Raw genomic sequence first — 20,967 nt, forward strand, 5'->3', positions numbered from 1 at the left:
AGCGTGTTGAGATATATAAAACCATTAATGTAGCCTCACCCATCATCTTAAGCTATTGGGTTGAATTGGTTCTTTACAATCTGAATTTGAGATAGTCTGTCAGTGAATTATAGGAAGAGTGTGTGAAATTTAGAGCGAAAGAGATGGTGAATTCTACGGGGGAATATTCTTTTATATCTCACTTGACATGATCAGGTCATGAGAGATGATTTCAGTCATCCATAGACAAATTAATGGTGACAAGAAATGAGAGAAATAGTTCATTAGGATAGAGAGTGAGGAAATGATAACGGTTGATTTGTCTCTGGACGGGTAAGATTGGCTTACATTATCTGGTCTAATTAAATGAGACATGAGAGGATCCATTCCCATTTTAGAGAAAGAGGGAATTATGAGAGAGAAAAAAAGTAATCTTTAACATGAATTTTAGATAGAAAGCGGGATAAGCATCAGGTATATGATCAATGAAGATTGCGAGGAGTAGCCTTAAATTCCTCAAACTCTAATCCCAACACAACAAATCCTCATTGTTGCTGACATTTAATTCAATCTACGAACAAACTACTTTCTTTTTCTACAGATCAATATTCCATACTTTTTTTTTGTTTGGGGGTGGGGTGTTGCATTTTGGCTATGTTTGTCCTTTTCCACCACAAATTTCCTTGAAAAATCATTGTCGAGTCACACGAGTCACACCATGGGCTTTCATGTGGTCTTAAATGTTGAGCCGAGCCCATATTTAAATGCCTGCCACTTTATAACACAAGCTTATTTGGATAAAGTTTCATACATGGCCTGAGTAAAAGTGACACGTGGCAGTCTGGTAGCGAAATTATTGGCTACGAAATTCGCTACCGGTGGTAGCGAATTATGACACGTGGCAGTCTGGTAAAAAATACTGTTCGCGTGGCATTTGAGTAAGCAATTTGACAAAACGTGGCATTTTGGTCACTGTTCCCATTAAGATGGTGATTTTTTTTAATAACTTTACCTTGGTACTTGGCAGTTGGACAACCAGTTATTTTATTTGTAAATTTTTTGTAACAATGCTTTAATTTTCATGGAAATCAAATATTTAGGAAATTGTAGCAAATTGAAACTTATGATAGTTGTAGCCAATATTAGTTGTGATTGAAATTGTTTATGTTCCTTTCCTTGTTTGGACTCTAAAACCGATCGTCTATAAAAGGGGAGAGCTGAAAATATCAATATTGCTTCTTTGAATACATTTTCCTTAAAATGAGTCTTATGATTAATCAAGTGCGTACTTCATATTCCAGAGGTTTGTTTTGATATGGCTTTATGGAAAGCTGATTACTTAAGTTTTGGCAGTGGAGAGATCGTTTGGCAGATGCCTTGAATGAGATGCAGTCAGAAGGGAAGGAGGATCGGGTGTTCCACCTAGTCTCTCCAAGTAATGGAAGTATAGAGAGAGTGAAGGATGATCAACCAATTATCAAGGTAGCCACCCTCTCTTCCAGGGATGTTTGTTTATTTATTTTTTATCACCCTGTTTCATATATATTGAATGCAAAGTTATCAAATGTGGATTGCAGCTTATTGTTGTCAACCCAAAAAAACGCTATAGTGGATTGTAGTTACAGAAATAGCGGAATAGATCAATAGAATCTAGATATACCATAGACATATTTTCTAAAAAATAAAGACATTCATTCATAATGAAGAACTGTTCCAAAACAAACAAGAATTCCAAATAATCAATTAAAAGGATCTAAATATTGTCAATATTCCAAAGCATTACTAATTCAAAACATCTCACAAAATAACACCCGAAAAAAATTATTAAACAATTCTTCAATACAAGTAACACAACAAATTCTTAAAAAAACAAGGACACCCAAAATAAAAATAAAAAATACAAAGACAGAATGTGAGAGAGAGACGCAGAGGGCTTAAAAGATAAATAATAAAAAAATACAAAGATAAATAATAAAACATTTTTTAAATGAATGGCAGAGAGCTTACCTGTTACGAGAGAGACGAATGAGAGAGAAGCAGAGAATGGCATGATTTTTAACAACAAAGTGACAAACATAATGGGTATTTTACTTAGTAGTTAGTATTTGAAAGTTGAAACAAAAAATAAAATAAAAATAAAAAGAAAGAGGCAAGAGAGAGATGAGAGAGACAAGAGAGAGGAGTACCTCTGTAACTCTATTATGTGAGGGAGAGAGATACAAGAGAGAGGAATACCGCTGTAACTCTGTTATGCGAGAGAGACCCGAGAAGAGAGAGGCGAGAGAGACAAGTCAAAACGTGAGAGTGAGAGACCAAAAAGGAAAAAAATTTTGAAGAGAAGAAGAATGCGTGCCGTGAGTTGTTTCTGAACTCTAGGCCGAGAGAGTGAGAGAGAAGAGTTAGGGTTTCCTAAAACCCATTAAAAAGACAAAGATTCCCAAAAAAATAACTCTTCTAAAATTAAAGTAGGGACAAAATTTTAAATTTTCCATTGCTTTACCGTTGCGGCGGAATTGCATATGCAATAGTCGCTTTTTTCCCGCAATTGCAGGCGCAATGGCTGCATCTCCTACTTGTCGTGTCGCAGTGCTGTTTGATGCAGCGGAGCTTCGCAATCCACTACTGTAGTGGAATTGCGTGCTTTTGCGCTGCAATTTATATCTATGAGAGGAACCTTAACACAACGGTCGGTATTGTTGTCGTGACCTGAAGGTTACAGGAACTATTAATCCTTTTGCAAATGCAAGGTAAGGTTGCCTATTGTAGATCCATACAATGTGTCTGACCCCTCCATGGTCTCTGTGCATACACAGGGCTTTATAGCAAAAGGGTGTCTAATTTTTGTTTATTATATATATTATTCTTTTCCCCTTCTTTTCCTTTATCTCTTTTCCCCTTCCCCATCTCTTTTCCTCCTACTTATTTATATATTTTCCTACACCTTTTTATTTTTACTTTTATATATATATATTTATATATTTTGGGCTTTATTAATCTCATGTTGTAGGGGAGTAGTTTTCTTCTACCATAGATACAATTATAGATGGGGCTCACTCACTTATAAAAATTAAAAATTGAGCTACACGGAAATCGATGGGTGTGTAGGAAAGAGCTACTCTCCAACAACATGAGAATAGTTTTTTCCATATATTTTATTATTATTTTATTTATTTTTATCTTTTTTCAATCCCTTCATATCTTTTTTTGGGTTCATCTACCACTGAACCCAATTAATTTGGGATAAAGGTGTTGTTGATGTTTGTTAGAGTATAATATAAACAATTGTATATTGAATAATTGTGTGTCACAATGTGTGTCTGTATACAAGATGTGTGTCTATATACACTGAATTATTCTAACACTCACCCTTAAGAGTTTTAGTGAAGATATCCGCGAGTTGATCAATGGAGTTGACAAATGCCGTTTTGATTTCTCCTGTCTGAATCTTTTCTCGAATGTAATGACAATCGATCTCTATATTTTTGGTTCTTTTATGAAATACAAGATTAAAGGATATATATATAGCACAACTTGATTGTCACTAATGAGAGTCATGGGCTCTTTTTGTTCACAAAGATGAAGCTCCTGAATCAACTGCTTTAACCAGATTAGCTCGAAGGTAGCAACTCCTATTGCATGATACTTGGCTTTTGCAATACATCGGGCAACAACAGTTTGTTTCTTACTTTTCCAAGAAATCAAGTTTCCTCCAAAGAAGACACAATAGCCCGAAGTAGAGAGCCTATCCGAGGGTGTTGAGATATATAAAAACCATTAATGTAGCCTCACCCAACAACTTAAGCTTTTGGGTTGAATTGGTTCTTTGCATGGTATCAGAGCCTCGTGTCTCGGGTTCGATTCTCGCCGCCTCCCACTTTCTTTCAAGTGGAAATTCTTTGTTCGCACAGGTAGGTGGGCCTGTGTATTGTCCACCCTTCAAGCTCAGTGGGCTCTCGTGTGAGGAGGCATGTTGAGTTATATAAAAACCATTAATGTAGTCTCACCCATCGACTTAAGCTTTTGGGTTGAATTGGTTATTTACAGAGGGTAATCTTGGCTATTCAGCATCTGAATAATCACAAATTTCTGTATTTCCCTGATCTGAATATAATAAACCTTTCCCTGGTGCTCCTTTGATGTACCGGAGAATTCTTATAGCAGCATCCCAATGAGAATCAAGGAATTGACTAGCGACACTAACAACAAAAGAAATGTCCAGCCTAGTCACAGTGAGATAATTGAGCTTCCCAATCAACCTTCGATTATGTCCAGGATCAGATAATGGCTCTCCCTGTCCGGGTAGTAATTTGACAGTAGGATCCATGGATGTATCAACTGGCTTACGCCTCAACATACCAGTCTCCTCTAGGATATCCAAGGCATATTTCCATTGACAAATAGAAATGTCCGGTCTAGACTATGCTACTTCAATCCTTAAGAAGTAATAAAGCTTACCAAGATCCTTTTTTTGAAACTGACTGAACAAATACTGTTTTAATTGGTGAATCCCAGCTTGATCACTTCCAGTGAGAATAATGTCATTGACATAGACTATCAGATAGATGCATTTGTCAGGAGATGTGAACCTATAAAACACAGAATGATCGACCTTATTGCGGATTAAGCCAAAAGTCTGAACGACAGAACTGAAACAGCTGAACTAAGCCCGAGGAGACTGCTTGAGGCCATATGAGGACTTACGAAGTCTGCACACCATCCCAGACTCGCCCTGAGCAACAAACCCAGGTGGTTGCTCCATGCAAAAGTCTTCTTGTAAATCACCATGAAGAAAAGCATTTTTAATGTCTAATTGAAGGAGTGGCTAGTGACGAACAGTAGCTAGAGCATGAAACATTCGGACAAACGCCATCTTATTAACAGGAGAGAACGTGTCACTATAATCAAGTCCGAAGATCTAAGTAAAACCTTTGGCGACTAAGAGGGCCTTGAGACGGTCAACATGGCCATCTGGTCTAACCTGGACATTAAAGACCCACCGACAACCAACAATAGACTTCTCTAGAGGAGCAGTCATCTCATCAAGCATCGCTTGGAGCCTCCCGGATGGGAAAATGCTTCACTTGTGGTCTTAGGAATAGAAATAGAAGAAAGACTAGAAACAAAGATGTAATGAGAAGTAGAAAGACAATCATAGCTTAAAAAGGTATAAAGAGGATAAGGGTTCGAGTAGCATGTATACCTTTTCTTTGGGCAATGGGAAGAGCCTTTGGTGAAGGAGCCAGAGGGGAAGAGATGACTGGAGAAAGTGATGAGTCACCCAGGGCCAAGTCTACAAGAGGCACTTTCTGACGACGCTGGTAGGTGAGAAAAGGGCGGTCTACAGGGATGGTGGCAAGAGGTCTTTCCTCTAGGAGAGAGTCACCTGCAACTAGTAAAGACAAGTCAAGAAAAGGAACAGGAAGAACGTGATCAACATGTGATAACTAAGATGGGATAGAATGAAAGGGTTGTTGATCAAGGAAAGTGACATCAGCGGAAACAATATAACGCTTAAGGTCAGGAGAATAACAACGATAACCATTTTGAATACTAGAATAATCAAGAAAGATACACTTAAAGCCTTTGGATGTTAACTTGTCCTTACCAGGAGTGAGATCATGAACAAAACAAGTACAACCAAAGACATGTGAAGTTAGAGGATAAAGACGAGCATCTGGAATCAATAGATTATGAGGAATGTCATTGTTGAACATAGTGAAGGCATGCAATTGATGGGAAAACAAGAGATGAGTACGACATCCGTCCAGAAGTGAAGGGGAACCTGCATATGAATAAGAAAGGTACGAGCAGTTTCAATGAGATGTCTATTTTTACTTTTAGCCATCCCATTTTGTTGTGGAGTGTGAGGACAAGTGGTTTGACGTAAAGTACCTTGTGTAGCCTAGAAATTAGAAAAATCAATAGAAACATGTTCGTTAGCATTATCACTACGTAGAATATGAATAGAAACACCAAATTGAGTATGCATCTCAGCAGAAAACTTTTTATATATGGAAAATAACTTAGAACGATTTTTCATTAAATAAATTCAAGTATAACGGGAATAATCGTCAATAAAGGTAACAAAATACCAAAAACCTAAAACAGACAAAGCACGACTTGGACCCCAAATATTTGAATGAACAAGAGAGAAAGGAGCATCAACTTGTTTATTGACTCGACTTGCGACTTGCAAAGGAGGAGCATGTATGCTTTCCTTGCTGACACGACACACAATCTAAATGAAGACCTGATAAAAGAGGAACCATCTTCTGCAACTTCGAAAGACTTGAATGACCGAGGCGACTGTGGATAAGTTGTGGAGATTCTTTAAGAGAGTATGTCACTGAAGGACAAGGCACAACCAAATAATATAGCCCTCATGATTCACGACCCTCTCCAATCATCTTTCCCGTACCCGGATCCTGCACAGAAATAAAATGGTTAAAGAAAGTAATGGTGCAAGTAAAGGAGTGGACTAATATAAAACCCTTATATTATACTCTAACAATGATCAAAATAAGTAAAAGATGTAAAGAGTTCTTTATAACCACAAAGATGATTGGTAGCACCTGAGTCAAATATCCAAGAGCCAAGTGATGTAGAATGAGAAGCACAAGCATCGGGATTCCCAGTATCTGGTGCAGAAGGTTGAGATTGAGAAGAAGCCTTCCCGAGAAGAGTCTGGAGTGCAACATAGTCCATAGGTGAGAGAGAAACTGAACCAGAGGATGCAGTGTCTGACTGAGCTATATTCGCAGCAAACGATGGTTGCAGGTGAGGATACTTCGTGTAACAACGATCTTCAAAATGACCAAGTTGCGTACAATAAATACATCGAGGTCTCTGACCACATTCACCTGGGCCACGACCACGATTACATCCACTGTTCCCGCGAGTGTCAATATGGGAAATAAGAGCAGTGGAATCAACAACAGAAGATGAATCAGGAGCAGAAATTGATTTCTTGTTGAGATTCAAGAGGCGTTGGTAGATCAGTGATAGACTAGTATCCCCACTAGTCAGGATAGTGTTATGGACAACATCATACACTTTGGGAAGACCAAAAAGAGTGGTAACCATATTGTTTTCGATATACAGAAGCATCAGAAGGGTATGGCATCGTGTCCAAGTACGCCTGCATCAAAGATCAACTTTTCCAATATATGTTTCCATCTGAATATCAGATGATTTGTGCAACGTCATGAGTTGAGACATGATAGAATAGAGCTCCTGGGTATCATTAGTGTAGAGGTGTTTGGCTTCCTCCCACACTTTATAACATGTTTGAAAATAGTAGAAAATATCCAAGACAACTGGATCAATTGACTGCCAAAGAATACCCAGAAGTTGATTATTAATCCTTTCCCATTCAGATTTCTCAGCCTTAAGGATATCAGTAGATGGAACAGTGAGATGACGCCCATGACCCTGTCCAAAGAACCAGACACGAACAGAGGTGGCCTAATTCTTGTAATTATCAGAACCCTTTAGTTTGGAATAGGTAATGGGCCCAACATTAGTAGAGATGATTTCTGAGGAAGTTTTGGCAAGAGAAGGAGAGTTAACCTCCGAAAGATCAGGGGACGCTGCTGCCATTTAAAGACAAAATATAAAAGCCGTAAACGAAGGCAAACAATAGCCAATCAAGAAAAAACACGCATCGAAAGTGAGACCCGCAAAGAACCAAGCCCAGATCTGGATAGAGGAGGAAAAATCGAGGTAGTCTGTCCAGGAACGATCGGAAAAGGACGCCGAAACAATGCACGCGCGCTGGGGAAGGGTGGCGTGTGAGCACCACGCGCAAGGAGAAGGAGCCACGCGTGAGAGCGCATGGGGATTCCTCTGATGATGGGTCTTCCACAGACTTGGGCACCGGAGAGAGAAGGCTCTGATTGCAGGCTTTTCGGTTGAAATCGACGTCGGAAAAGTGCCTCAGTGGTTTTGTTGGCGGCGGATAGTGGTTCTGACGGTTGAAGAAACAAGCCATAGAGGCGCATGGTGTAGAGAACTTGTCGGAGGGACACATGGCTGTTGAAAACCTTGTCGGAAGATCGCATGGCAAAGTAGAAGAGAACACCTAAACAATGGGCTTAGGGTTTTAGCGGAAGCAGATCCCCAGAACGAAAAAGCTCTGGTATCAACTTGAGATTAAAGAATAATTGTGTGTTACAATGTACAAGAGCTCTCTATTTAAAGAGCCTAAAAGACCTAATGGGTTAAGTCCACAAGATGTGGGTCTATATACACTGAACTATTCTAACAACTACTCTAACATAAACCATTAAAGAAAGACTCATCTATCAGCTTAAGTTTTTCAGTTGAATTGATTTTTTACATGGTGTCAGGGCCTCAGTGTCTCGGATTAGGTCCTAGCTGTTCCCTATTTTCTTTTTGGAATTTCTTAGCACAGGTAAGTTGGGTCTGTGCATTGTCCACCTTTCAAGCTCAATGGACTCTCGTGTGGGGGGCATGTTAGAGTATAGTATAAACCATTAAAGAGGCACTCACTGACCAGCTTAAGCTTTTTGGTTGAATTGGTTCTTTACAATGTTGATGTTGATATATATTCTTATTTGAGCTATGTACATGTAATTATGTATATATGAAGGGCGTGTATAAGCTGGACAAATATAAACTACATGCCTGGATCCAGACAATTGAATTGATAGGTGAAAATTGTTTTATTTTCAGTAGGGATATCCATCTCAAAATATCTGTTGTTTTAGAATGAGCTTTGTTTCATTTTATTCTCTGCTTTTGAAAATCAAGATGACATTAATTATTTTTTGCAACTTTATTCTTGTCGCTTGGTTACCATTGTGGAGTGGTAGATCAGTTATTTCCTATGTTCGTGACTATCCTTTTTAATAGTTTTTTCCTTATTTTATTTATTTATTTATTTCTTCTCATATTTTTTTTTTATTTTCCCTCTATTTTTTCTTGGTTTTTATTTGGGTTCATCAACCATTGACTTCAATTAGTTTGGGATAAATGTGACGTTGATATTTATTTTGATCACTCAGTATCACCTAAATGTAACGAGAAAGAGTATTAAAGAAGTGTGATATATTCTTATAATTGAGAGCATTAATTATTTTCTTGTAATTAATGAGTGTAATATTTTATTTGAGATAAAGGTGTTGTTGATGTTGATGTTGAATGAGTGTAATATTTTCAATAGAGGGTAATTTAGTCAAATATGGTTATTTTTCCTTATAATTGGGGCTATTTAACGCCTTTCTTAATCCTTATTCAATCACCTTAAACAATAGATATTTTGAAACCGAAGGAGTAATTTGGAGTTGTGGTTGTAGCAGTAGAAATGTATCTTCATGGATTATTAATCAACTTTACGACTTTGAAATTTATTATTTATCTTTAGTGTACTAGTTATAATTGGGATATTTTTGGGGAAGCTGTACAAATTTTTTTATATCAGAAGTCTCTATCAACATAATCTAATTACAGCAGGACATCGTGGTAGATATACTATTATACACTAAAAAATCAGGCATTGCTCTTCAATTCTTGATGATCATTTTACAGGAAGAAAAACCTGCAATAAATTTATGTGATTCAGCGGAAAGTAAATTTGCAAGAAAACGATCAGGATCACAAAATGGAGGTGATTTAGCTGAAGATGAAGATGTGCCTGGAAAACGTGTCAGAAAAACAAACATTGGCTCGAAAGAACCTAAGAAAGAGTTAGATGAAGGTATCGCTATTTCTGAAGATGACACTCCTTCAACTGTACCAACATCTTCAAAAGGTGATGTGGATAATGGGCCTGTACAGCAACTTGTTGCCATGTTTGGTGCTTTGGTTGCTCAAGGTGAAAAAGCTGTTGCATCTTTGGAAATTCTTATCTCAAGTATTTCTGCTGACTTGCTAGCTGAGGTGGTAATGGCAAATATGCGTTACCTACCTCCAAATTACTCTAATGCTGAAGGAGATGATGAACAGCTACATGACATTAGTTTAATTGGTTCTGATGACAAGGCTAAATATCCACCATCATTTGTAGCTGGTGTTATGTCACTTTCTAGTACTTTCCCACCAATAGCTTCACTTCTCAATGCTCAGCAATCAGTGTCCAATGAGGTAATGGCATATTTTATTCATCTGGTATTTTTTGTTTTTGGGCCATACTTTTTTATTTTACATTTTACCTCTAATCCCTTTCACTTGTATTGATTTATCCTGTCCTTTTTTAAATCTTTCTTCTGACTAAAACTTTGATGTACACAAATATTGCAGAAGTTTCAAGGGGAGGAAGAAATTTCTACAACTGGAGTAGATAGTGCTGCTGTGCATTCTGGCATGATCCTTTCGTCTGAAAATGCACCATTGCCTACCATTTTTCCATCTTCTGATGTCAGTATACCTGGAGTGGAGAATGGCTGCACAACTATGCCTTCTGACATCCATGATGTTGGAAACTTAGACAGTGGAATCCCTGGCCTTGATTCTTTTGGTCGAAGTGATGTATTTTCAGAAACTTTGGCTGCTTCCTCATTGGCTTCCACTGAGATACAACAAGAAGATGCCAGTCAAGAGCAAGTTACGAGTTTGGATCGAAGGTCACCCTTGAACTTAGTTCCATCAATATCAACAGATAGATCTGAGGAGCTGAGCCCAAAAGCAGCTGTTACAGATGTCAATAGCTTGGTGTCCTCGACAGCTACTTCAGTCATGTTCCCTTCCCATTTAGTCCTGCCAAAGATGATTGCTCCTGTTGTTGAACTTGCAGATGACCAAAAGGATTATTTGCAAAAGTCATGTTTTATGCGTATCATTGATGCATATAAGCAAGTAGCTGTTGCTGGAGGCTCAAATGATCGATTTTCAATACTTTGTTATGCAGGAGTTGAGGTGAAAATTCCAGCTTCTCAAAATTTTTTGTTTCTTTTTTATAGTTGTATAATTACAGATTATGTTAAGTGCTTAATATAGGATCTGGTTTATTTAAGACTCTTTTTTCTTAAAAGCATTGAAGATCACACTCAATTTATTCTTTGTTGTATATTGTAACTGTCTTTGGTCTGTTAATAAAATTTACACTGTCCTTTAACTTCTGATGCTCCCTTTGTTGTATATACTCTTAGTTGTATTCAGAGGAAACTACATTGACCTCACTGAAGTTTACTGATATGACATTGACCTGCTTTTTAGTTTCAGAAATTACACTAACCTGTCTTACTTTTCATATTTATCAGACAAATAATTTTTTTTTTCAAACATACATACCTGCCCCCTTATTATTACCTTTTTTTTTTTTTGGTGTGGTATTATGACCTTCCTTACTTCTGAAACTAGATGGGCAGGTTATTATATTTTCACCATTAGAGGAAAACACAAGAAAGTGAGAGAGAATGTTGAGAGAAGCATATGAAGAAGACATTTTTGTTATTGAATCTGAGTGAATGAATTGATACACAGAGAGAGATAACGAGCTCTATATATAGAGCTGAGGCTGATTCAATGATGAGTCAGCATACTAACAGATCATACAACAGAAAAGCAACAAACTAACAAACTATAACAGACTTAATACAAGAGAAATTAATCAGCTACAACTGGTACAAAGAAAATAATCTACTTCAAGGCTAGTTACGCTAATACTCCCCCTCAAGCTCAGCAATGTTGGTGAGGCAAGGCTGAGTCCAAAACTCTGAGCTTGGTTCTGAAATAAGCAAAGGAGACAAGAGGCAAAGGTTTGGTAAACGTGTCAGCAAGATGATCTGCTGCAGGAATGTGTGACACTTTCATATCCTTGGCAACAACCTTTTCACGAAGAATATGTAGATCTAATTCTAGGTGTTTGGGGCGGGCATGTAAGATGGGTTTCTGAGCTATAGCAACCTCACTAAGATTATCACAGAATATTCGAGGAACAGATACAGAAAGTTGCAACTCTTGAAACAAGGACCTCCTAATCCACAATATTTCAGCACAAACAAGTGCCATATTCAGTTTCAGCAGTAGAGCGCGCTACAAGGAATTGCTTCTTTGACTTCTAAGAAATGAAATTTGGTCCAAGGAAGATGTAGGCACCAGAGATTGATCTTTTGTCATCGGGATCACTTCCCCAATCAGCATCACAAAAGGCTTGAAGGGCAAAGGAACCAGTGGCTGATGTAACTGACTGAAAACGAAGTCCAAAGGTGATGGTGCCTTGAAGGTATTTCAAAATGCGTTTAACAGCCTTCCAATTCTCCAAAAGAGGCGGACTCATAAACTGACACTTTATTCGCGGAGAAAGCAATTTCAGGTATGGTAATTGTTGCATACTGGAGTGCACCAACCACAGATCTGTATAAATGAGGATCTTCAAAAGAATTATTGCTAAACATCGACAATTTACAACTGGACTGCATAAGAGTGGAGATGGGTTTAGCTTCAAGCATGTTAACCCGAGTGAGAAGATCCTTGATGTACTTGGACTAATTGAGAAATAAGGAACTAGAGGATTGCCTTTTAGTTCAATGGCTAAAAAATAATCCAATTCTTTAAGATCCGTAAAGAACCTTGGGATACACCACCCCAAAAGCTAGCTCAAAGGGTGAGAGTGCCCAAGGTCTTATAAACTCCACATTAGTTGCACATACAACCAATGTAGGACTATATATCTCAACACGCCCCCTCACACGAGAGCCCATTGGGCTTGAAGAGTGGATGATGCAACAGGCTCAGCCTACCTGTGCTAAGAAATTCCGCAAGAGAAAGTTGGGGGCGGCGAGGCTCTGATACCACGTAAAGAACCTTAGGATAAGTCAGAATATTTACGGATAAGACGGAATCCAATCATATCTAATCATATCATATCTAATATTCTAACAAGATCCTTTTGTGCAAAAGTGGAGTGAAGCTGTGAGATAAAGTTATGAATAAACGGAACATTATTTCCTGTAATGATGATATCATCAACGTACACCAGCAAATAAACCAGCATGTTACTAGTCTTATAGATGAATAAATCACATATACTAGCTTGAAAACCAAGAGACAGAATAGACCCTTTTAGTTTGTCAAACCAGGCCTTAGGTGCCTGTTTAAGCCCATAAAGATACTTGTTGAGTTTACAAATCAGGGATTTGTCTTCTGACTCAAAACCAGATGGCTACTCCATCCATGTATACTTCCTCCTTTTGGTCCCCATAAGAAAAGCATTATTAATATCAAGTTGCCTTAATGGCCAACCATATGTAAGAGCAATAGACAACACAATACAAAGGTGCCTATTTAAGTCCATAAAGATACTTGTTGAGTTTACAAACAGGGATTTGTCTTCTGACTCAAAACCAGATGGCTACTCCATATATACTTCCTCCTCTAGGTTTCCATTAGAAAAGCAGTATTAATATCAAGTTGCCTTAATAGCCAACCATATGTAAGAGCAATAGACAGCACAATACGAATTGTAACAAGTTTAACAACCGGAGAAAATGTTTCATTATAAGCAAAACTTGGTCTTTGATGAAAGCCCTTGGTCACCAACCATGCCTTGTACTTGTTAATACTCCCATCAGGATTTTCCTTCACTTTGAACTCCCGTTTACATCCAATAACCTTGCCATGAGGTAAAGAGACAAGAGACAAGAGACCATGCTTTGTTATTTTGTAAGGCAACATACTCTAATTCCATTGCCTTGAGCCAGTGGGGACTGGCCAAGGCCTGTTTAACAGATGTAGGTTTAGTATGAGTGAGTAATACAAGATTTCTGGCCAAAGGATTAGAACTGGAAATGGGACTGGAGGTATTGGAGTGCTGGACACTTTGAGAAGATGATGAAGACAGTGAATTAGATGGAGACACAACAGGAGTAGAAGGAGAATAAGCTTTAGAATAAGATGAGTTACTAGACTATTGATTACCATTGACATAAATTGAAGTGCTGACAGAGGTGGACATGTCAATATGAGGAACAGTAGGGAACTCATCAGTACGAGGAGATATTGGAGAGCTGTTGAGGGAACAAATTGAGACAGAATAGGCAAGCGAACAGATGTAGAGGCAGATATTTGTGGAGTGGAATGAGTCTTGTTGGTATGCCATTCCTTGTAAGGAAATCTATACTCATTAAATAGCACATCTTTGTATATGAAAATCCTATCTTCTGGCCTCAAACAGATGTACCCGTTGTGGTTTGGTGAATAACCAAGAAAAATGCACTCTCTTGACCTGAACTCAAGTTTATGCCTGTTATATGGTCTAAGAAAGGGAAAACATGCACACCCAAAAGTTCTAAGGAAATTGTAATCAGGTTTCTTAGTGTGAGGAACATCAAGATTGATGGCAGATGTAGGAAGTCTGTTTATAAGGTAAAGTGCAGTTGTGAAGGCATAATCCCAATATTGCATTGGAAGGGATGAATGTCTTAGGAGTGCTAGACCAATCTCCATTATGTGACAGTGCTTTCTTTCTGCAACACCATTTTGGTGATGTGTGTGAGGACAAGTAACACGATGAGCTATCCCATGCAAGTTAAGGTATTGGGTAAAGATTCTAAACTCACCACCCCCAATCTGTTTGAAGTGCTTTTAGGGTAGTTGAAACTGATTTGTGACCATGGCATGAAATTGTTTAAAAACATCTATGGCATCTGATTTTTGTTTTATTGGATAGAGCCATGTGTATCGAGTGTGAGCATCAACAAATGAGATGTAGTAGCTGTTACCAAGAGATGATTTTACGGGTGAAGGTCCCCATAGGTCACTGTAAACAAGATTGAATAGTTCTTTATATTCTGTATTGGAGGGTAAGGAGTGTTGTCTATGAGACTTAGCACAACAACAAGAACAAAATTTTGCCATTTTATTGCTAATGTGTATGTTACAAGATTTGAGTACACTTTTGAGAGAATCTAAATGTGGATGCCCAAACGGCTCTGCCACAGAGAATACAAGGAATTAGAAATGAACATTTGTATTAGCACTAGGACTACTAACAAGATTGACAGAATTTCTTGTAAAAGAGGAGCTGAAACAGGTGTTACTTGTCTTTGAAGTTTGACCTTTTGAAAGCTTGAGGTCTGGAAAATGGTATAATCCATCAGTACCAACTGCACCTTGAAGAAGGATCTTATGTGAATCCTAACATTTCACAAAACAAACATCAGAATGAAATTCAAAGAAGACAGATTTGTCTTTAGTAAATTTGCTAACATTGATAAGGTTTTTAGTGATTGAAGGAAAGTTCTTAAGATGTAAACGAGTATTAGAATCAAATGGAGATAAGAAAGACGGAAAACCAATAGTTGTTATAGGCAGACCTTGGCCATTTCCATTTAAAATTTGGTCTGTACCACAGAGCTGATGTCCATGTCCTTGTGTTAAGTTCTGAGATAATGCAGTAACATGGCTCGTCGCTCCAGAGTCAGGCAGCCATTCAACCAGTGGAGCAGAGTTAGATGTGGATGGAAGACTGGATTGAGCTGTGATGTAAGCTTGTGGATTGTGTACTGAAAAGACCTTGCTGATTGAGGATGTTGCTGGACGAAGAATTGAGGATAGAACATATTTTGTGGTGGAGGTAGGTTCGGAGTGAAAATCTCCTCAAACCTATGCCAGCAATCTCTCACATTATGACTAAACTTGTAGCAAAATTGACAATGGACGTTTGTTCTATTTCCTCATCCCCTTCCACGAAATTTCACACCAGATCTTGCTCTTCCTTTGTTTTGCCCACTCGAATTGTTGAACTGATTAAAATTCTGTTGCTCTATTCGACTTTGTTTTCTGGTTCCAGAAACGTAGTCATCTTCTTCGTCAGATCCAATCTTTTGTGGTATCTAAACACGTTGGGTCAAGTTCACCGAAGCTCCTTCAGCCAATAGCTGATCATTCTGTTTGATTAGAAGCTGTTTGTGAGCCATAAGTTCTACTCCAAGATCTGCAACGGAATATGCTCTGTCTTGTCTGTGAACCATCATGACAAATGGATTGTAATTAGAAGGTAATCCTTTGAGTATAGTCTTTGTTGGAGTATAATTTAAATATCATTAAAAAGCTCATTTCCCGACAACTTAAGCTTTTTGATTGAATTGGTTTTTTACATGGTATCAGAGCCTCGGTGTCACATGTTCGATTCTCACCGCCCCCCACTTTCTCTTGTGGAATTTCTTAGCACTGGTAGGTGGGCCTGTGCATTATCCACCCTTCATGCCAAATGACTCTCGTGGAGGGGGCATGTTGGAGTATAACATAAACACCATTAAAAAAGCCCTTATCCAATAACTTGAGCTTTTGGGTTGGATTGGTTCTTTACAATCTCTACATATTCATCAACAGACACTAGACTTCCAATCGATTTAAGTGAATCACAAATCGTCTTTATTCTAGCGAGATATTCCTTCGCTGTTTTTGTTCCTTTCTTCATCGTCTTTAGCTCAGATCTTAGTTGTCTGGCTCGAGAATTCATTAAACCATGAAATAGCTTGTGTACATTCTCCCATGAGTGTTTGACTGGAAGAATGTTGTTTGCCACTTGCTCCGAAATGGTGGATAATAACCACGTTAGTAACATCTGATCTTGCATTAACCAATCAGTGTAAGCTAGGCTGAAAGTGTTGTTTTCTTGATCCTCATCAGATTCGAACTTCAGAGGAATCTTCGGATTCACCAGGAAACGTTGCAGTTGATGAGATGTGATGAGTGGCTCTATGATCTGGTTCCAGAAGTGATAATTATCTTCTGTTAACTTTGCTGAAACTTGAAAGTTGAAAGGTGACGAAGGATTTTTAGGTTCAATTGTAGTAGATCTGGAAGTAGATCTGTTTTGTTGAGTTGCACTATTGTCTGAATTGGATGCGGAAGACATAGTTGTGAGCTAGTGTATGGATCAGGCCCTTGGACGAAAACACAAGAAAGTGAAGGAAAATGAGAGAGAATGTTGAGAGAGAAGCATATGAAGAAGAGACATTTTTGTTATTGAATCTGAGTGAATGAATTGATACACAGAGAGAGATAACGAGATCTATATATAGAGCTGAGGCTGATTCAATGATGAGTCAGCATACTAACAGATCATACAACAGAAAAGCAACAAACTAGCAAACTATAACAGACTTAATACAAGAGAAATTAATCAGCTACAACTGGTACAAAGAAAATAATCTACTACAAGGCTAGCTACGCTAATACAGGTGAGTGAAATTTCTGCAAACTTCTGTGGAGATCGGTATAATTTAGGCTTTTTCTTTTCCCCTCTTTCCGTTACACACTTACAGTAGTCTTGAAAATTTCTCCTATCCTAGGTTAAAGAATGAGAACATGTGATGTTCTTCAGATTTTCCCCCCCACTAATATCTCTTTTTTTCTACAAATTCTATTAATCATGATTTATGATTGCCTCAAGCTTTAACTGTATAGTGTCTACAGTAAGCATTAATTTCAATATTAAATGCTGTATTATTACCTGTTTTATATTTTTTAATTTGAAGCAATTAGGATGTAAATATTCATCGTTAGTCTAATGCATAGTTATTGTTCGTATTTGACTTTTCTTGTTGCTTAATATCAATTACTCCCTGTTTTCTCTCTGTTCATAAATGCTTTTAACTCTAATGTAATTTAGACATGCTTAGGATCTTTTTTCTCAATCTTTTATTTATATTTTATTTGTTTTATACTTCTATATTTTTATATTATTTTTTATTTTTCATGGGTTCATTGATCGCCGACCCCTATTGGGATGGGATAAATGTATTGTTGATGTTAACGTTCATGTTAGGATCTTAAAGTCTGTAAAATTATATATACTTTTTTTTGCTTACAGCCACTTTGTAATTGTTATGTTGCACTTTTTTTTTATCTTCATGCAGATTCCCTTGGAATTAGACCCATGGAAATTATTAAAGAAGCATATTTTGATGGATTACACTAGTCATGAGGTAAGCTCTGGTGCCTAGTGTTGGTTACTGCTTCTGTGGCAATTTCTTTTACTCTTAGCTTTGATGTGACTTGTGAGTAATATAGTGAATGAAACTCTTTCTGCTGTGTTGTGTTGGACAGCTAATATGATATTGACATTATGGACACTTCTGTTTGTTTTAAATAAATTATTCAAGTTAGCAGCTATTATGTACGACTGCATTCGTTAATAATCTATATGTGCTGACATTTATTACCTAATGTCTCAGGGACACAACTTGACAGTGTGTGTCCTCAACAGGTTATATGGTGTGGCTGAAGTGGAGACTGACTTCTTTTCTTCCACAACTGCTGCTTCTGAATATGAAACATTCCTCCTAGCAGTGGTCTGTGCTTTTGTTTTTCCCTCTTTTCTTTTTTGTCCTTTTGCAAGGCAAGAGTTGAGCTTTTGGTTCACTTCTAATGCAGGCAGAAGCACTTAGAGATTCCTTTCCTCCTTCAGATAAATCATTAAGTAAATTGCTTGGTGAATCTCCGTACTTGCCAAAATCAGTTTTAAAAATTTTAGAAAACATGTGTTCTCCTGGAAATGGGGATAAAGTTGAAAAGGAGTCTCACTCACTGAATGCGGATAGAGTTACTCAAGGTCTAAGTGCTGTATGGAGTTTGATTCTTTTGAGGCCTTCCTTTCGAGATACTTGTTTAAAAATTGCTTTACAGGTTTTTCTCCTACTTTTTATTTATGAACTTTAGTTGTGCTTCATTTGTTTAATTGTGGTTATTGGTCATAATACTTCTTCCCCCGAACCTTTTCTTTCCTTATATGTTTAAATTGAACTTTAAGTAGGAGGCATAGTGATATTATCTCCTGTTCTTGAATCATGTGAGATCTGAATTTTCAATCCTTGCTTCGCTTAGTAATTGTAATTTTCTGTGTTACTTCCAATCTCTTCTTTAATTTCGATTTTCTTCTTTTCCATTGAAAGAGTGCAGTGCATCACTTGGAAGAAGTGCGTATGAAGGCCATACGTCTGGTACATTTAAGCATAACTTCCTTTGAAAACATTTAGTTGACTGCATAACAGCATCTGTCTTACAATTTGAGCTCTTCTTGCAGGTGGCAAATAAGCTTTATCCTTTATCATACATTTCTCAGCAAATAGAAGACTTTGCAAAAGAAATGCTGTTCTCAGTGACGAGTGGTGATGCATCTGAAGCAACTGATGCTGAAGGGTCTATTGCTGATTCACAAAAAGTATTTGCATATTTATGAATTAACTTCTTTTGTGATTGGAGTTCTGTTGACAGCAAGTTTGTGCCATTTATGTTGTTGGATAATTATTGTAGTTTGTTTATTCTTTATTTTTATCCTTTTACTTTTCAGGGACCTGATATTGATAAGCTTCAAAATGAACCATCGTCATTGAGTGGCAGCACTAAGGATGTCTCCTCAGATAATCGTCAATCATGCACATCTGAGAACTACTTGGCGGCATTTTCTGAGGCTCAGAGGTGCATGTCATTGTATTTTGCTTTGTGTACAAAGGTATTGTTTTATTCTCTAGTATAGATCCTCCTATATTTCTCATGTTCTTTGACTAAAAGTAATATATATTAATGCTTTATGATGACAGAAGCACTCTCTCTTTCGCCAAGTATTTGTCATTTATAGAAGCACGTCAAAGGCAGTGAAGCAGGTTTCAGTTGTTGACATACAGGATTGTGGTGAATATTGTCAACTGTAGCTATTCAGTCACTAGGTTTATGTCATTGATTGTATGGTGCAGGCAGTTCATCATCAAATTCCTATACTAGTGCGCACTATAGGCTCATCTTCAGATCTCCTTGAAATTATTTTGGATCCCCCAAATGGAAGCGAGGACCTCCTAATGCCGGTTTTCTGTTTTACCTTATAACTTTTAACATGTGTTGAAATTTTAGTAATATTTGAATATTGATAATTCTACGTTGATCATGTCAGGTGTTGCATATACTTACAGATGGTACGATCCCATCTAAGGATTTAATATATACTGTGAAAAGGTTATATGATTCAAAACTTAAGGTATGTTAAAATGTTGCCATATCAGTTTTGCAGTGAAATTCAGGATTCTGCCTAATACATGGTTGATTCTTTACAGGATGCAGAGGTTCTTATTCCAATATTACCATTCCTACCAAAAGATGAGGTTCTCCCTTTTACTGTTTAATTGGATGTAAATTTTACTGTTGCTTTTTTAGTGAAGTCATTATTTGAATTTACATCAAGTAAAATTTGATGTGAAGTATCTATCATTAATGGATTTTATGTAAGAATTGTTGATGTTAGATGTATCTTCTTTCTTTTACTTTCTAGTTATCTCGAATGACACCGTCTTTCATTTGGTAAACATGTTTTAACAATTCTTTTGATAGGTAATGCCGGTTTTTCCTCACATTGTGAATCTTCCTTTGGAGAAGTTCCAAGCAGCACTTGGTCGCATATTGAAGGTATGCTTCATTCCTTTACAGTCATTAGTCAGAGTTGCTAATTCTTCGTTGGACTCAAGTAGACATGTAACTTCTTAAAGCTTAATTAGAGTTAGAGCCAAGTATATGCAATGTATGATTTGGAGCATCTGGAGTTATAAATCAAAGTTAAACATTGACAAAAGGCACAAATTAAGTGAATAAATTGTGATAAGTAACCACTTCATGTTTAAGGTGGGGCACATTTTGAGGTTGTATGATAGAAATGTGGTCATGAAGGTGTGCTGTAGGAGGGGCCTTAGTGGCATAACTAATTTGTTAGAAGAAAGATATGGTGGAATTTGCTAGAATCTGATGAGGGGGATTCTGTTAGGGGATTTATCATGTAAATATATATAGGAGAGAATGGCATCACAGAAGGGTATCTAGGAACTTTGACTTTGGACTTGGGAGAGTGTCAGAGCATTTTCTAATTTGCTCTGGCTTTTTTGTTTCCTCCTTCATTTTCTGTTCATTTACATTTTCTTATTACTGTAATTTTCCTTTTGTGCTTTAGATACTGGTGTATTGAAAACGTTGGGTTTGGTCTAGATTCAACTGTATCAATATAATTTCAGTCTTTTCCCTTCTTCTTTTTGTTCAGTT

General features: G+C 37.4%; 1 protein-coding gene across 2 annotated transcripts in view; it reads left to right on the top strand.

Annotated features, from left to right (window-relative positions):
* LOC133312088 (uncharacterized) overlaps positions 1 to 20,967 on the top strand; it is a 50,805-nt gene that overhangs the window by 7,914 nt on the left and 21,924 nt on the right. For both annotated transcript variants that reach the window (XM_061513234.1, XM_061513235.1), the window contains exons 7-20: positions 1,333 to 1,461; positions 9,529 to 10,083; positions 10,240 to 10,854; positions 17,805 to 17,873; positions 18,123 to 18,239; positions 18,322 to 18,573; positions 18,840 to 18,887; positions 18,971 to 19,108; positions 19,238 to 19,399; positions 19,488 to 19,550; positions 19,641 to 19,748; positions 19,835 to 19,918; positions 19,995 to 20,042; positions 20,269 to 20,343. In XM_061513234.1, the coding sequence (XP_061369218.1) occupies positions 1,333 to 1,461; positions 9,529 to 10,083; positions 10,240 to 10,854; positions 17,805 to 17,873; positions 18,123 to 18,239; positions 18,322 to 18,573; positions 18,840 to 18,887; positions 18,971 to 19,108; positions 19,238 to 19,399; positions 19,488 to 19,550; positions 19,641 to 19,748; positions 19,835 to 19,918; positions 19,995 to 20,042; positions 20,269 to 20,343 (2,463 nt within the window). The remainder of the gene's footprint in view (positions 1 to 1,332; positions 1,462 to 9,528; positions 10,084 to 10,239; positions 10,855 to 17,804; positions 17,874 to 18,122; positions 18,240 to 18,321; positions 18,574 to 18,839; positions 18,888 to 18,970; positions 19,109 to 19,237; positions 19,400 to 19,487; positions 19,551 to 19,640; positions 19,749 to 19,834; positions 19,919 to 19,994; positions 20,043 to 20,268; positions 20,344 to 20,967) is intronic.

This window comes from Gastrolobium bilobum, unplaced genomic scaffold (genome assembly GCF_033153095.1).
Source record: "Gastrolobium bilobum isolate Gb01-03AN ecotype WA unplaced genomic scaffold, APGP_CSIRO_Gbil_v1 utg33886, whole genome shotgun sequence".
NCBI lineage: Eukaryota > Viridiplantae > Streptophyta > Magnoliopsida > Fabales > Fabaceae > Gastrolobium > Gastrolobium bilobum.